Raw genomic sequence first — 15373 nt, forward strand, 5'->3', positions numbered from 1 at the left:
CCAAGCTATGGCAAAGATGACAAGCACGTAGAGTATTTCAGAAGAGGAACTCTGAAAACAAAAACTAAAAATAAAAGTCTATACATAACTACTCAGACATGCTACCCATCAACCCACCTCTTAGCAAGTATTTCCCATCTGTGCTTAATGGGCAGATGTCTTTTTCATATACTCAGCACATTTTTTTAGAAGAAAAATCATGAATGACATTCTAGCTGTTTATCCAACGAGCTGGAGAAGAAACTGGAGAAGCTTTTGGTTAACAGCCTGAAATGTCTGTACAATTTTGGCCAATGACCTGTCACAGCTAGGTTACAGCTACAGTTCATTCAATCGTTGCCCCAAGACACTATCAAGTTACACATAAACAAGAACCAGATGCTTGGGGGAGAAGGAAGCAACTGAATCACCTATAAACCTGCAAAATCAGTGGGTTTTTTTTAAGTAATATCTTTCCTAAATGAGTAAGAAACCTCAAGAGTTTAGTTTCAGTGCACCAGACTCATATTTGAATCAGTTTAACAGAAAAAACTACCAGAATGCCATGGTTTGCAGAAAATCCACTTAAACCAGATCATCCCTCAGACAAAAAAAAAAAAAAAAAAAAAACCAAAACAAAACACCAAAACCCTGAAGACTGAATAGGTGAGGATAAAAAAAAAAAAAGACAAAAAAAGTTCGTCAGAAAGCAGAGATCAGAAATTAAAACAGTACGTCAAAAGACAGTTGTAGTACCGTATTTTTTTAAGTAAAGCCAGAACTGAACAGCAAAAGAAAGCTTACTGTAAAGAGTGATTCCAAAGACTGATTTAATATTCATACCTTCAACAGTAATGCAACTTGTAACAATTTGTAAGTGAAAATTAAGCACAGTGGCAGTACCTAAATTTGTACTTCTTGTATCAATATATTTACTTGCATCTTTTCCACTAATTTTCTACATTCACCTTCAGAAGTCATACCTTTTGAAATTTAATCCTTTAGAAGACAGTGTAATAGTATCAACAGGTGTAATAATGCATTTTTTTGCCTCACTCTGCTATTTAAATTGATCCAAATTAATTTTTTTTTACCCAGATGGCTAGGAGAATACTCACTATGAAATTCAAGCACTCTGTTTCCTGCTGTAAATTCATTACTCATTCTGTTCTCTTCACTGCACTGCAATAGCAGGAAAAACATATGAAATCCTTTCACTACCTCAAAATTCTATTTTAATGCTTTGTCACTATATACTACTTAGCCAAATAGCAAAAGCCACTTTTAATACACAGGTTGCTTAGCCATGAAGACACATCACTCTTCAAGAGATACCAGGCAAAGATTTTGAGTATTTTGTAGTTACTGGAAAAGCAGCAAACACAGGTGAACACCTGTAGTCACGCTCCCCCCAAACAAGCAGACAATGCTGGCATGCTGCACAACAAAAGCTCAGTCTAAAAGCTATGTAAAACCTATACCTACATGACACAACACCAGTAAATTGTTACTGCCTTGTTTTCCACCTCTCAGCAGAACAGAACAGAGATACTTAGCTTTGATCCAAACACATTTCACACACAGTGTAACACACTGTAATCAGAGGTACATGTAACCATTACATTAAATATAAATACATTCCCCAGCGTAAAAGGTTAAATTGTGAATTGGTAAACTTTGTCCTTCACAGGTAACTGGCTATTATGCTTCTTAATGTACAGGTTTACTTGAATTAGACATCCACTCCTCTCAAACAGCCCCTTATTTTCAGTGAGAATATGGATTCCCTCTCAGTGTCTTTGGAGAGCAAAGAACAGTTTATCCTTCTACTCAGGCTAGTGGAATTCAAGGTTTTTCACTTTTGGACTTCCTTTTCCTCTTTCTGCAATTCTTGCAAGTCAGGCATTACCTGATCTAACAACTACTAATAAAATTAAAGAGTCTGGATCAAAAAAGATCAATATTTTTATTCATGTTCTAGTCCTGCTTCTAATACTGAAAGTACTGGCATGACAGTTACAACACATTGTGCCCACTATTTGGTTTCTCATTGGCTTCTTCCTATTCTTTGCACCAATTCAAGAAAAGAGATTAGTTAGGTCTCAAACTTCTCTACCATACAAGCAACATTTCAGAAACTACTTTTCACTGTATTAGTTATCAGCAATAAAGGTCCATTGTTTTTTTTAATCCCTTACCTCCCTTGCTTTGCCCAGTCACACACTCTTTCTCCCCCCTAATCCACCCACTCTTTAAAGCCACTGCATCAACATTTCAAGGCTGCTTGTTTGCAGCAGCTCAGAATAAACCACACAAACCAAGTCTCTCACACACATGACTATTTCTGAAGTGAAAATTAACACAAATACAATTTAAGTAGAGACAAGTCAACAATTGAGCCCAGATAAGAACTGTGTGTGCAGTCAGCAGGGGAGAAGTGTTGTTATAGAAAACGGGGGCTAAAAGCAGGGAATGAGAGCCAGCTTTGTTCACAGTCAGTAGCCTAAGTGCCTATCAGTCAGCAAAAGCATTTTTAAAACAGCTGCATCAAAGCTTTCTGCAAGTTAGTCAGCATGTGACAGGCCAGCACATTACAACAGTGCCACAGCAATGTCTGCATAATAGGAGTGCTCAGAGTGACCTGAAAGGTCAGTGTTTTCAAGCATTCCAGTAATCTGTAAATTGCCTTGGCTTATCGCTTGGAAGCAACATAATTACATTGCTTGAAGGGCTGGGACAGTAAAGACAGATTTTAGGTATTATGTTTTGGTCCGCTACATACTAACCTCTAGACTGTAAGTGTATCCAGGAAATATAGAGGAACACACAAATAAAAAAAATAAAGAGGTAGAGCAAACAAAATCTATTTTCATACTAAGCATACTGTTCCATTTGTAAAACAGTATTTTCTGTAAGAGAAAGGAGAAATTACTACTGCCAGTTATAAATGTCCTAGGCAATTTACCCATACCAAAGCAAGACTGGTCAAGTACTTGATTCAAAGGTTTTTCTAAAGACAGAAAAGCAAAATCACATCAGTCTATCCACCTTACTAGATTAAAACCCTAACAGTAAGATTCAAACTATTTTAACTCACTCTTTGATTTCTGTGCTTCCCTCCTGACATACAGCACAGCAACCTGAGCACATGGATGGTGGAACAGGAACCTGCATTTGCAGTTCATCACACAGTTTACATCACCCTGTCCTGTGTTGCCATTTAACTGCACAGGAAACCACTAACAAATTTGTTTCTACTATTTCTTTCCAGATGACTTCAGGCATTCTTCATCCACACAGAAGAGAGAAAAAAGGACAAAGAACCTTGTAAAAAACCCAAACCAAACAAACAAAAACAAAAAATCCAAACAAACCTCAATTTTAGTTTAATTGTAAAGAAGGGGAAAAGTCCAGGCAATACACCTGCCTACTTGTTTTTCTTTAAAGCAATTTATTTTAGGTAACTACTTAAAGCATGCCTGTTTGTTTGTTTTTAAAGAAAGACAGAGGATGTAATCAGAAGTTCAGGCTAGCAAAATGCTTGCTGCAGTGGTATTACATTCAAGTCTAAAAGGCATCTCCTGCCCTCCTGCCGGCCAGCATTTTAAACTAAGATGCTAGCACAATTTGAGGTACAGGACATAAGTTTCACATTGCTGCTAACCAAACTAACTTTACAGACAGAAAAATAGTCCAAATAGTCCTAGCATTACCAATAATCCAACGAGCTTAAAAGGCATCCTCATAATGCTGGAAGAAAAAAAAAGGAGCAATGATCTCAACAACTCTCAGACACTATTTTTACTATTGTTTATACAACTTCCAGAGATAAAGAGGCATTTACTGATGGCAGATAAATGTGACAAATAAGAAGACATTTCAAATTAGCATTGGTTTATATCAAAAGAATCATCTCTGACTTTATAATCTCAAAGGAAAACTGTTCTTCAAAACTAAAAATCCAAACATACACTTAATGTTTGCTTCAACTTCCAGTCCCAAAATTCCTCTTAAAAGGCAGGACAGGCAGCTATGAAATCAGAGACAAAACCTGCAAGATTTCATTAGTAGAAAGGCATGTATTAACTATGTAATCTGGTATTTCAGGTGGGAAATTAACTGGAAAACACCCACTTGTTAAAGAATGAAATGAATTCCTTGATATAGTGCATCAGCAGAGAAACTGGGAACATTGCACTACTGCAGGGATGTTTCTTGGAATGTTGACTTTCCTCTCCCCAGGGGAACTTGCAGTTGCTAGACAGCCACTTCCTGACTTCTATTCTTATTTTGGGGTTGGGGGGAACCAACATGAATTTTCCATCTTACTTGAAGCTCAAATCTCAGATTGCAACAGCCCCCACCCCAGCTCCTCTTCAAGACCAGGACAGAAACCCCAAGACAAGGCTGTTCTCATTCCATTCTCTGACCAACCTGTAACTGTACTTGAGATTGCCCTAACCCAGGTGCAGTAAGTACCTTGTACTTGTACTTCATGAGGCTGGCACGGACCCACCTCTCTAGGTAGGACCTAGGTCAAGGTCTCTCTGAGAGCGTTCTCTTCCCACCAGAGTGTCTACCACACAAGTTGGTGCTGTCGGCAATATTCTTAACATTAAAAATACTGCCAATATTGTTGGAGGGGTTGCAGAGGCAGCCCACTGGGGTAGTGTCCCCTCTCAGCTGGAAGTGAAAGGCATATAGTGAAAGCAACAAATTCTGAATTACCATTTTTCCTTAAACAGACCATTTTAACTGAAGGAGGACTTTCTTAATCCAGAACATAGCAGTAATTCCTGTGAAATGGAAAACTGACATCTTTTGAACTAATTTAAACAACTGCTTTTTGCACAACTGAGTGCATTTAGGTCAGTGTCTTCTGTCCCAGAAAACAGCATGATATCCACAGAAAGGTGAACTCTTTGTTTTACTCCATCTGTAACTCAGGTCCTATCTACACGAACAGTCAAGCCAGCAAGATTTTTCAGGTAATGCTTGCTTTGTTGGCCAGACACAATGCTAAAAGTAAAGTTATGCATTTAAAAGGATGTCGCTTTTTCTGATAAAGGGTGTAACTTAAGAAGAACACAACAATTAGTGTGTTCCTTATTTCCTCTTCCAAACGCATCACAAGGAAGGATAAGCAGTAGATGCATTCCAACGTGTTTTTGACAGCTTCTGATTGTTTCTCATCTGAAGTTTACATTCTTACATGTTGCAATACTTCCAGCTTGATCTTTAAAGTTTTATTATCTAGAATTTCCATATAGAATTCTAGTGTTCTTCAAGGTGTCCTTTATTTGCTTTGGCATTCAAAAGGGCATTTATGATTTTCCTTTCCTCTCCCTACTGCCTTTACCATTCTCCTGCAGAAAGCAGAAATAATCAAATGAGCTTGAATCAGCTACAAGAAAAAAAATACTCCTATCACTTGAGCAAAACATCAAAGTTTTTATTATATTTTTCAGGTTAGGTCTGATATTGCCATCTTCCATTTGTTTTAATTTAAATGTTTTACACAAACAACTATGCAGTTAGTCTCGATGAGACAATTCTGTGACTAAGGCTCAGTCATACAACACATGGTTTTACAATAACTATTTGAAGACTCCAGACACCTCAGCTTTTGTGCCAAGGTTTTTGTTTTTTTGCTGGGGAGGGCAGAGGCAAGAAAGAAGAGTAAGAATAGGTAGCTGACTCAGGATTAGTAACTGAATGCTTGCCTTTAGCTCCTTCTTTCCTTTCATTTTCTTCTCCTTCAAATAACACTTAGCATTTGCTGCCTCGTTTTCTTCTTGCAGTTCCTTTCCTCCCATCATAGCTCTCAACTTTGGCTTAGTCAACAGAAGCTTGCACAGAAATCCTAAGAAGGTAGGCGAATACAATTAAAATATAATCAAAGACAGATCTTTGGCCGCCCCCTCAGTGAAAGTTCATTTGAGAAATCAGATGCCAACCCTTCATTCAGAAGCTGACTAAATTCAAATAACTCTAAAGTATGCCAGAGCTCTAGCTAGTCCAACTTCCCCCTCTGAATCCTTCCTTAAGGAGGTGATACTTTCTTGCAGCAGCTTGGAACATGTCTACTATTTATTAATTTCCGAGTCCCCCTCCAGGCTTTTAAAGACCAACTTCATCTGACCCACTCCTGGAACCTTCGTGAAGAACACAATGATGCAAATATATTCAATTTCAGAGTTGTCTAAGAAATATTGAGTGGCAAAGACAATATTCTGCCAAGACACATAATATCACAAGAACTGAAAGGAAGGGGAGGGGAGAGGGGGAGGGCTGGTGTACATGACAGGTAACAACAAATTTGCAGTGATACAGTGCCTCTACCATTCACTTCATAAGGTAACACTGCATAGGTGAATACTATCTTTACATAAGATTTACAGATCTGCTGCTGACTACAACATAAACAAAACTTTAAAATTCTGATAAAGCTCATTGTATACAGTCAAGAAGCTCCCTAAGTGCCCCCAAGATAATGGCTTTTGAGGCCCACTTACTATCTTACTGATAAGTGATACTTGTTTTTCAGTTCAACTGGTACTAATGCAGCTAAGAAATGTAAAATACGGGGGTAAGCAGCTGCAAGATGAATAAAATAAATATGCAGAGTTGGATACTGACAGGGTATTTAAACTACTTTACTGAAAGATCCCCTTATTCGAAACTCAGTAATTTCCTGGGCAGCTCTAGGGAGCATTTACCATCTAACTACAATCAACTTCATGAGTAAGATTGCAGTATGCCATCTTATTTTCTCCAGAGTGTTTCTACAGCACTATATCCAAGTCAGATACGACATGACTTTGGTTCAAGCTACTAATACAATTTTTCTAAACCTGTAGACCTTTCTTCCACTGCCTACCTAAGGTTCCCTGTTTCAGGAGCATTAATTCAACCTACATTACCAATCAGGGGCAAAACCTGAACAAAATGCAAGTCTGTTAAGCTCTCTCATACAAGAGTACACTCCAGGAATTCCCATTCCTACATAGCTGGGTTATTAACAAAGGGGTTTATCCTGTCTGCAATGGCCAATCACTTCCCACAACTTAGTTTTGAAGAAAACACAAGCTCTTTTGTCAGAAAGCCATGCCTTCAAGCCTGGATTCAAGACCTTAGTACCCACTGGAAATACTATTGTAGGGAGTCTATTTTTACAGGAAAAGCCTGAAGCTTTTCCACTTATACTGTGCTGGAAAACCACTTCATGTGGAGGCATTAATGGACAAATGAGTGTTTTTCCATGTAACACATAGGAACAATCCTGGTCAAGTGACAAAGTTTGTAGACAAGGATCCTGTGTTGAAAGGGTTAACATGATCTGGCTTTCTCTCAGACTTAATTCTGGGGAAGCCAGCCATCTACACTGAACATGAATTACAGACTTATTATGAGCTTTGGAATTTGTTCTGATAAACAATACTTGGCATACTTAGCCCCAGGTACTATCGTGATCCTCTATTGGTTAAAACTGACTAATTATCTGATACCACATTGACAAGTAACACCTTCTGAAGTTACTTCCACAGTTTTACAGCTACAGTATTTCCAATTGTTTCTATCAGAAACAACAAATCTTCAGATGGCATAATTAAACCCTATAAATATTTTCAATTAATCTGAAAGCAACTGGGTAAATTTTTTACTTAATTTTTAAAGACTACAATATATGATTTTGAAACCTATTTTATAGCAATTTATGCCAGGTCAGTCCTTTTGCAAACTCATGTCACCACTGCTCACAATTTAAGTTATACAGAACCTGACATCATTGTTCAAATTTCACAGTCTGTCCTGTTTCATCATGTTACTATGTCTAGTTATAATTTAAAGTTATTACTTCCTTTTAATTACCTTTGCTTAAAGAATTGAGCACTGTCTCTTCAGTCACAAATTACTTCAGAATTTCTGTATTATGCAGCTTCATAATGAATATAGCCAAGTCATAAATGCTGTAGCAACACTGTAGTAGTGGCTGTAGTTTCAAGGAAATCAACCAACAAGGTTTGCAGGTAAAGGCAACAGATAGTCTTTCAGTCACACCAATTATGTCCAAAAGCTCTAAAGTGTATTAACAAGTCTAAAAGACATTATCTCTTTCTCTATGCATCTTGCTTATCCTCTTGTCTAGATACATCATAAGAAGCAGTCACCAGCCTGGAGTGTAACTACCTGAAACAGGGCCAGTTAAGAAAAATATAAAGCTGGATCCATAAATGGAGGCCATCTGTTAAAATGATTGCTGACCCAGTGGGGCAGAGGGGAAGATGCTGTCACAGGACCCTATTCAATCTGGGCAAGGAACATTATGCACAATCCCAAAGGACCATGAGTTGAAAACTAATTACTGCCTGGCTTAGGAGGAGTAGGAGGAACATTTTGTAATGAAGCTTTTAACAACTCAAACGTAAAAGGCAGCAGTGAGAAAGGAGACTGCTCTGCAGTGCAGCACTCACTGGGAAAAGGCTTGGAACTACCAATCAAAAGAAACTGCCTACTTTTGCTCAATTTCTATTTTTAGCTACTAGTACTTCACATATTTGGAGGTGGGGTTGGGAGACAGAGACTATCAGAGAAATAGCAAGTTCTGTTATTGCTTTCTCTACTATAGAAAACTAACAAAACAATTTATGATGAGTTATGTAGGCCTAAAAAGGGTCATCGTATGCTTGCTCATTTCTCATAATAACATGAGCTTCTCCAAAGCAACAGTCCCCACTCTTATCATCTTGCTGAATTTAGGCTGCCCTCCCCCAACACAAAAGGGAAGAACATCTGTTTATAACAGATTAGGAAACAAGTATCCTATTAGAGATTACCAAATACCCTTGAGAAAATAAATACTATTTTAACATAAAGCCAATATTTAAATTTTTAGCACCTACAACATATTCAATTTTTCCCGGTGTCTAAATAAATCCTGATGTACAATGGCTGGAAACAAGTCTACAGAGCTACTGAAGATGCTCCAGAGTTAGGAATAGCAAGTGAATAAAGTGCCCAGTCCTGCACACGCTGGGGCAGTTCTCCAACCTCCCAGTAGCCCACCTACATAGCTGAAACAGTCCTTGTGGCTTAACGAGTTATTTAAGGATATACCATGGATAACCAAGCAGGCACCACTGTCCCTGGTCAAGTCACCACAGCCGCACTTGCTACTTTGCAGGATCCAAAGGACCCACACTGGACCTTACAGCAGCCAGATGAGCACGTCCTCCATTTTCTCATATCCCTCACTGAAGTGTGGTACAGTCCCTTGAAACAAGGGTCCCCCTACTATTTGAGTGTAGAGCACATATTCAAATAATTTGTGTCTACAATAGCATAGTTGTAAGACAAGACAACATTTTCATTTCAGGACTTTTTGGATTCAGCATAAATACACTGCACAGAATCACAGAATTAATTTTAAGACTTCCCTACAGCTGTTTGCTTTATCAGTACATTCAGTAACAAAGTCATGAGCAATACATTTCCCTGAGAAAGTACTGAGGATAGTTGGATATTAATTTCTGTTATATTTGTACTATGATAACCAGAAAAAAATTCAGGGCATATAAATGGCTGATGTCTTTCTTAACCAGACAGTAGTTTGCTGTACCAATTAGATAACTACAGACATCCTATAAACTTAACAATAAGTGTTTACTTCAAATATTACCCTTAAATTCCAATAAACAAAATTTGACACAATGTTAATAAACTTAATGTTGGGACTATTAATTTTGACAGACACATCTATGGCTTTCCTGTCCCTGCACTCCCTAATCTGATTTCCCCTCTGCCCTCTGATATACACAGGACCTCACCTTTCCTCTAGTTATAGAGGACAGGAGAATAAGACAATGGAGGATCCTATTTCATGCTGCAAGCTTATTGGCACAGCCTGTAAGAAAATGGGTGAACAGCTGGATCCTTGGTCCAAACTTCACAACATCGAAGTTTTTGGATAAGTGCTTTGACCTGAGATAGACAATACTTTTGCAGAGCTTTTTGAGTAATAAAACCAAGCACAGTTCACAGATGGAACAGTTCACTGTTTTTAACTCAGTGTCTTATGCTGAGGACTTGTTATCAAGTACTTTCATAAGTCCTCATACAAGAAAGTTTTAACTAGGATGGCACATGGTACATTGTGGTGTCCACGCAGGCTTAATGACTCAAGCTTAATGACCAAGACTCACTTCAAGCACTAATACCCTGTTTTAAGCTTTATTTTTGCACAGACAGAAGCCCAATAACTACTCTCACAGGACATTAGCAGTAGTACAATGAGAACATTAAAGTACCTATGACTTACAATTCTACATGTTTTCCTTGAAACAAAGACTAGCTAGTTGGTCACTGATAAGGTCTTACTGATTTTTCCACTCTATAAGGTGTAACCAGCTCTCAGGCACAGTCAGATTTCAAGCTCTGTTTACATTACAGTAATCTTTGTGCTGCAAGTTGAACCAGACACAAACTCGAGAATATAATTCATAATGTCCTACAAAGTATAGAGCTGATGGCTCTTCTCACATTCAGGGAGTCTTGAACTGTTAATGTGATCAAGTTCTCAACTTCTGATTGAAGTGGTAGATACTAGATAACATGCCTGGAGCTAGAAACACAGAACAACCAAAATCCAATTAATTACACAACGGAGGTAAATGGCTTGGAAATACTCTTTATGCATATATTTAAAACCAGAAGGAGATCCCAAGGACTTAATTTCAGCATTCAAAAAAGCTCACGGATTCAAGAAGTCCTGTCCCCACATTTACTACTTAAAAGCATTTGTTGCGTTGTTTTTTTTAACCCATGTGTACTACAGTTGTACCCTCATCTTAAAGGTGTAAAGCTTTACATGTCTCAACTAGAATCTGACAGTCATTCCCACAGTACCCATTAGTACTGTTCAAAAGCACATCAAGAGACGAGGGCCCCTAACAATTTGCAATCAAAGTCACCACTAGGTTAGACTGCAATGAAGATTTCATTTCTCTCACTGTTTTCTTTTCTATACTAACAGCTACTGCAAACATTTAAAACCTTAATAAAACTACATTCTTTTACAGCGTAGCAGAGAAAAAGTTAAGTAACCAAAACTGAAGGGGAGAGGAGGATAACAAAGACTGTTGATAACAGGGTGTAACACAATCAATCATACCACCCAAGACTCCCACGTGTACAATTAAGAATTATTCAGCTAATCAAATTTCTTTCTTTTTTAGTTCTCTTCTGGTGAAGTGTGCCAAGATAAATGTGGACCTGGACACCAGGCCCACAGGGCTAAGAACTATTTTACATAACTATTAAGAAAAAAACCGAGAGGTTTTGTTGGGTTTTTTTAATGCATTACAATCCCAAAACCAAGTAACTGTATACCATACCAAAGGGGTCACTGAATGAAACGAGATCTGAAACTTGAACATGTAAGTTCTCCAATATTCTAGTATTTCTAAAATATTTATAATCCCCTCCCTCTACAGTTATTGAAACTATATGAACAGTAGCCCAGGAACTAATGGCTGAAGTAGAAACAAGACAGCATAAGCTTCTAGTCTCTAAAAAACTTCTGTAAACAAGATAAAAAAGGTAAGAAATAGCTTTGTTAAAAGGCTATTACATGCTGTAAGAATTTACACTGAAAGAGTTACAGGACTTTATTTTTATCCAAGAAAGAGATACGCTGTTTCAAATACATGATTTTTATAAGATATCAGTGAAGAGTTAAACCCAAGGGGGATGATATCTTTTCACATTCTTAAATTAACATACCTTTCAGTGTAATTAGTTTGGCTGATATTATATACAAGTACAGATGCTCAAAGGTCCAATCTAATACCAACATAATCTGGCAAAAGCTTCAAATAAGTGCAAGATACAACTTTGAGTTTTACACCCGTCTGCGTACGAGCATATGGTCAAAGCAGATAATACTGTATTTAAAACAAAAAGTTCTCTTTTTAATACAGTTCTCGCACAGGTGGAAAGCAATAGTCTTCCACATCCTCACAAAACAGCTGTATTTCAAGGGAGTATTTTGAACTGGAAGTGGGAACCCTGCAACATGATTTCATACAACAGAAAATCTGCAAAATTTAAACTAACACAATTTCTCACAAACCCTTACCTGACAGAATTCTTACTACAACACTATTCTTTTTAGGAGCAAAGACAACACTCATTTTCAAGTTCTGTCTGTTGCCAATATAAACACATTTGAATAGGGAAAAAAGTATGCTTTATCTGTCTCCACAGCTAGGGCAAACTACCAGTTTGAAATATTACCCCAAATAAATTACTTCTCTAGTTGAATGGATTTACTGTTGAAATGTGTGCACATACTTGTTCAAATTTAACAGAAGATCTCTGAAACCAGACTGAGAAATGGGCATGACACTCTGTATGTCAACACTGGAATTTAATTTTTTTTTTAAATTGCACTCTGGAAGCTGAAGTTGCCTTCAATACACCTTGAAAGTAAAATTAAGCCCTCAGAGTTGATAAAATCGCCACAGCTAACAATACCTTACAACCAGTAACTTTACGACTAATTTAGTGTTTCAGGAAGGATGAAGTTTCTTGATCGTGAAAGGTGTGCATTTTGCTTCAGCCTGCAGAATATCACTTCTGAGTAAGTGCATACCAGCAAGTGACATCAGACCGAAACCGCATAGTTTCACTCGAGAGCAAACACGACACTGAGCCGTGCTCCAGCAGCACCAGCGAACACACAGTGGGAACTTGTCACACTGAACAGGGCACCTACTCGCGAGTCACAGCTAAAAATTAGTTCGAAATTTAAATTCAAACTAGTTTCAAAGCAAACTTATAATTTCATACGAAGGAAAAATAACCTGTTGAGCGAACCTAACTCCACCTCTTTCCCTCGGGGACGTTCAGCATTACTCACCGCCGCGGCAGTGCCGGGGGAGGTCAGAGTACACACCCCGCAACGTGCACCTGCACAGCAACACCTACGGATCAGGTGGAGGGCCGGCACACGGTCCCAAAGGATTACCGCCGCCCCAAGTCTGTTTACCGTATGTCAGCAAGAATCATCCCCGACTGATTCAGCGGGTACAGAAAAATCCTGCAGTACTGGACTCTCCCGGTTAAACCTTTCCTAATTGCTATCCGACTCTTCAGCCTGGAACAAAAGGGCACGGCCTGCCCCAGCGCGCAAACCCCTCTGCCCCGCAGCCGCACGGAGCACGCCCAAGCCGCCACCGGGGGCTCCTCCCGGGGGGGCTCCTCCCGGGGGGTCGGGCCCAGCTCGTGGAGCTCGCCCGGGTTCGGGCGGACCCGTCCCGCCGGCGGGACCCGTCGCCCGCGGCGCTCCCCGCCCGCCAGCCGGGCGCCGCCACACATCCAACAGGTAGGCGGGGGGCGGGGGGGGACCGCCGCAGGAGGCGGCCAGCAGGGAAGCGGCCCCGGGCCTGAGGAGGCTGCGGGCCACCTGCGCGGTCGCCCAGCGCGGCCGGCAGGCAGGAGGCTCGCTGGGCGCACAGGGAATGTCGCTGGGAGGCTCCGGCCCGCCTCGTCGGCCCCCTCAGGCCGAGTGGCCCCTCAGCTGCCCGCGCCCCCGAGGCGGGGGAGGGAAGCCGCGGCCACCGGGGCACGGGCTCCCCGGCGCGGCGAGCGGCTGCAAGGCGGCACGGCCAAAACCGCGCCGGGGACACGGCGGGGATTAAAGCGGGGAGGCAGCGCCGCCGCCCCGGGGCTGAGCCTTACCTTAGTGGAAGCCGCGGCGGCCCTGGCAGACATTTTGTTTCCTCCTCTCCCCCGGAGTAGGGTGAGTGTGTGCGCGCCTGCAACTACTCAGGCAGGGGGAGAGAAACTCCCCACCGCCGCCCGCGCCTCACGCAGCTGCCCGAATAAACATCCCAGGACGCGGGGAGGAGGAGGAAGAGGAGGGCAGCGGGGAAGGGGCGGGGACGGGGGAGGAGGAGGGAGGAAGAAAGAGGAAGGGGAGCGGAGGCTCAAGTTTGATAAAAGTCCGGTCTCTCTCTCGCGGCCAGCGGCGCTTGTTACCCCGCCACCGGGATGCGCCGAGCTCGCTCGGGATGCGGGCGCCGGGGCGCGGAGGGCGGGAGCGGCCCCGCGGCCCTCAGCCCGCCCGCCCCCTCAGCGGCCGCTCCGTGCACCGCCTCCCCCCCGCCCGGCCGCCGCCGCGTGCCTTTCCCCCCGCGCAGTCACTGACATGTCTGACTGCCGGCGCGGACCATCCCCACGGCGGGGGGGGGGGAAGGGGTGACGGGGAAGCCCCGCACCGGTGCCGCACCGCCCTCCGAAACAGCCGACCGTCCCGGATACCCCGAACGGCGGCGGAGGAGCGGTGGGGGAGTGGCTGCCCCCAGCCCTGACGGGCGACGCGGGGGCGCCCGCAGGTCTCGCCCGCCGCCGGGCTCCCCCGCGCGATGGTCGGGGCGGCGGGCACCGGCGGCGGAGGCCGAGCGGCTGCCGGCGCATCGCAGCCTATGGGAGAGCGGGGGGCGGTTTGAAAGGCAGGGAACGGAGCGGGCCCGTAACACCGGTACCGACGAGCAGCCCCAGTCGGACGGCCAGGGGAGCGGCACAGGCTGCTACGGGCCTGAAAGGTCTGGCGGGCGGCGAACGGCTGAGCGGGGCCAGCGCTTGTCCTGCGAACACTTGGGGCGAGCACATTCCTTGACTGCAGGGCTGGGATGTCAATCAGTGAGGGCTCGAACCTGGTTTTGTGTTTGTCTATTGTTTGAGGGGGCGGGACATTAGTTTTCAAGTTCCTAATTGTACATTTTGTTCTTGAGATAAAAGCAATAAAGACACAAAAAGAAAACAACTTGGGAGATTTGATTTGGTTTAAGGTGGTGACTACATAGCCTTAGCATTTCCTATAGCACCAAGAACTGCTTTTTCAAGTTTTTTAGGCAAAGGGTTTTTAGTGTCTCTTATGAAGTATTTATTTAAGCACTAAGAGAAACATTTTCTTCCATTTAGAAAAAGGCTTTCAAAAGATCTTATCTTACTCCTTGGAGGTGGATGCCTAACCCATGCAGGATTAGACTGTATCTAAAAACAGAGCTGAAGTTGTGACTTGATCACACCCTTGCTTTACTCAGTGGGACAATCTCAGTGCCGCAGAAAGCTGAATGCATACTCAAAGTTTTGTAGGACCAAGTCATAAGTCAATTAAACCACTTCCAAAAAAAAGCATCCACTAACATGCTTCAAGCCTCAGTGAAAAGATGGCATGTGCTGTGTAATAGCCACATCACTATGCGCCATAGTTTAATTTACTGGTTAATTTACTCTTTAAATTATTAGACTAGAGCAGACTAGTTCATGACTAAACAGATACATCAGCTTCCAGTGAAAGGACAGTAGGTGAGAAAAAAATCTCAGTCCA

At 41.9% G+C, this 15373-nt stretch overlaps 1 protein-coding gene across 22 annotated transcripts in view; it reads right to left on the minus strand.

The window, feature by feature from the left end:
• The window catches only part of TJP1 (tight junction protein 1), a 184553-nt gene that overhangs the window by 57511 nt on the left and 111669 nt on the right, over nucleotides 1–15373 (minus strand). For 2 of the 22 annotated variants that reach the window (XM_071755015.1, XM_071755014.1), the window contains exon 1: nucleotides 13720–14160. The exons of 18 other annotated variants lie outside the window; for them this stretch is intronic. In XM_071755015.1, coding sequence (XP_071611116.1) covers nucleotides 13720–13752 — 33 coding nt within the window. In that variant the 5' untranslated portion in view covers nucleotides 13753–14160. Of the gene's footprint in view, nucleotides 1–13719; nucleotides 14163–15373 lie in introns of those variants that run through there. 2 more of the 22 variants (XM_071755009.1, XM_071755013.1) reach the window with 2 other exon arrangements.

Source organism: Heliangelus exortis, chromosome 11 (assembly GCF_036169615.1).
Source record: "Heliangelus exortis chromosome 11, bHelExo1.hap1, whole genome shotgun sequence".
Taxonomy (NCBI): Eukaryota; Metazoa; Chordata; class Aves; order Apodiformes; family Trochilidae; genus Heliangelus; species Heliangelus exortis.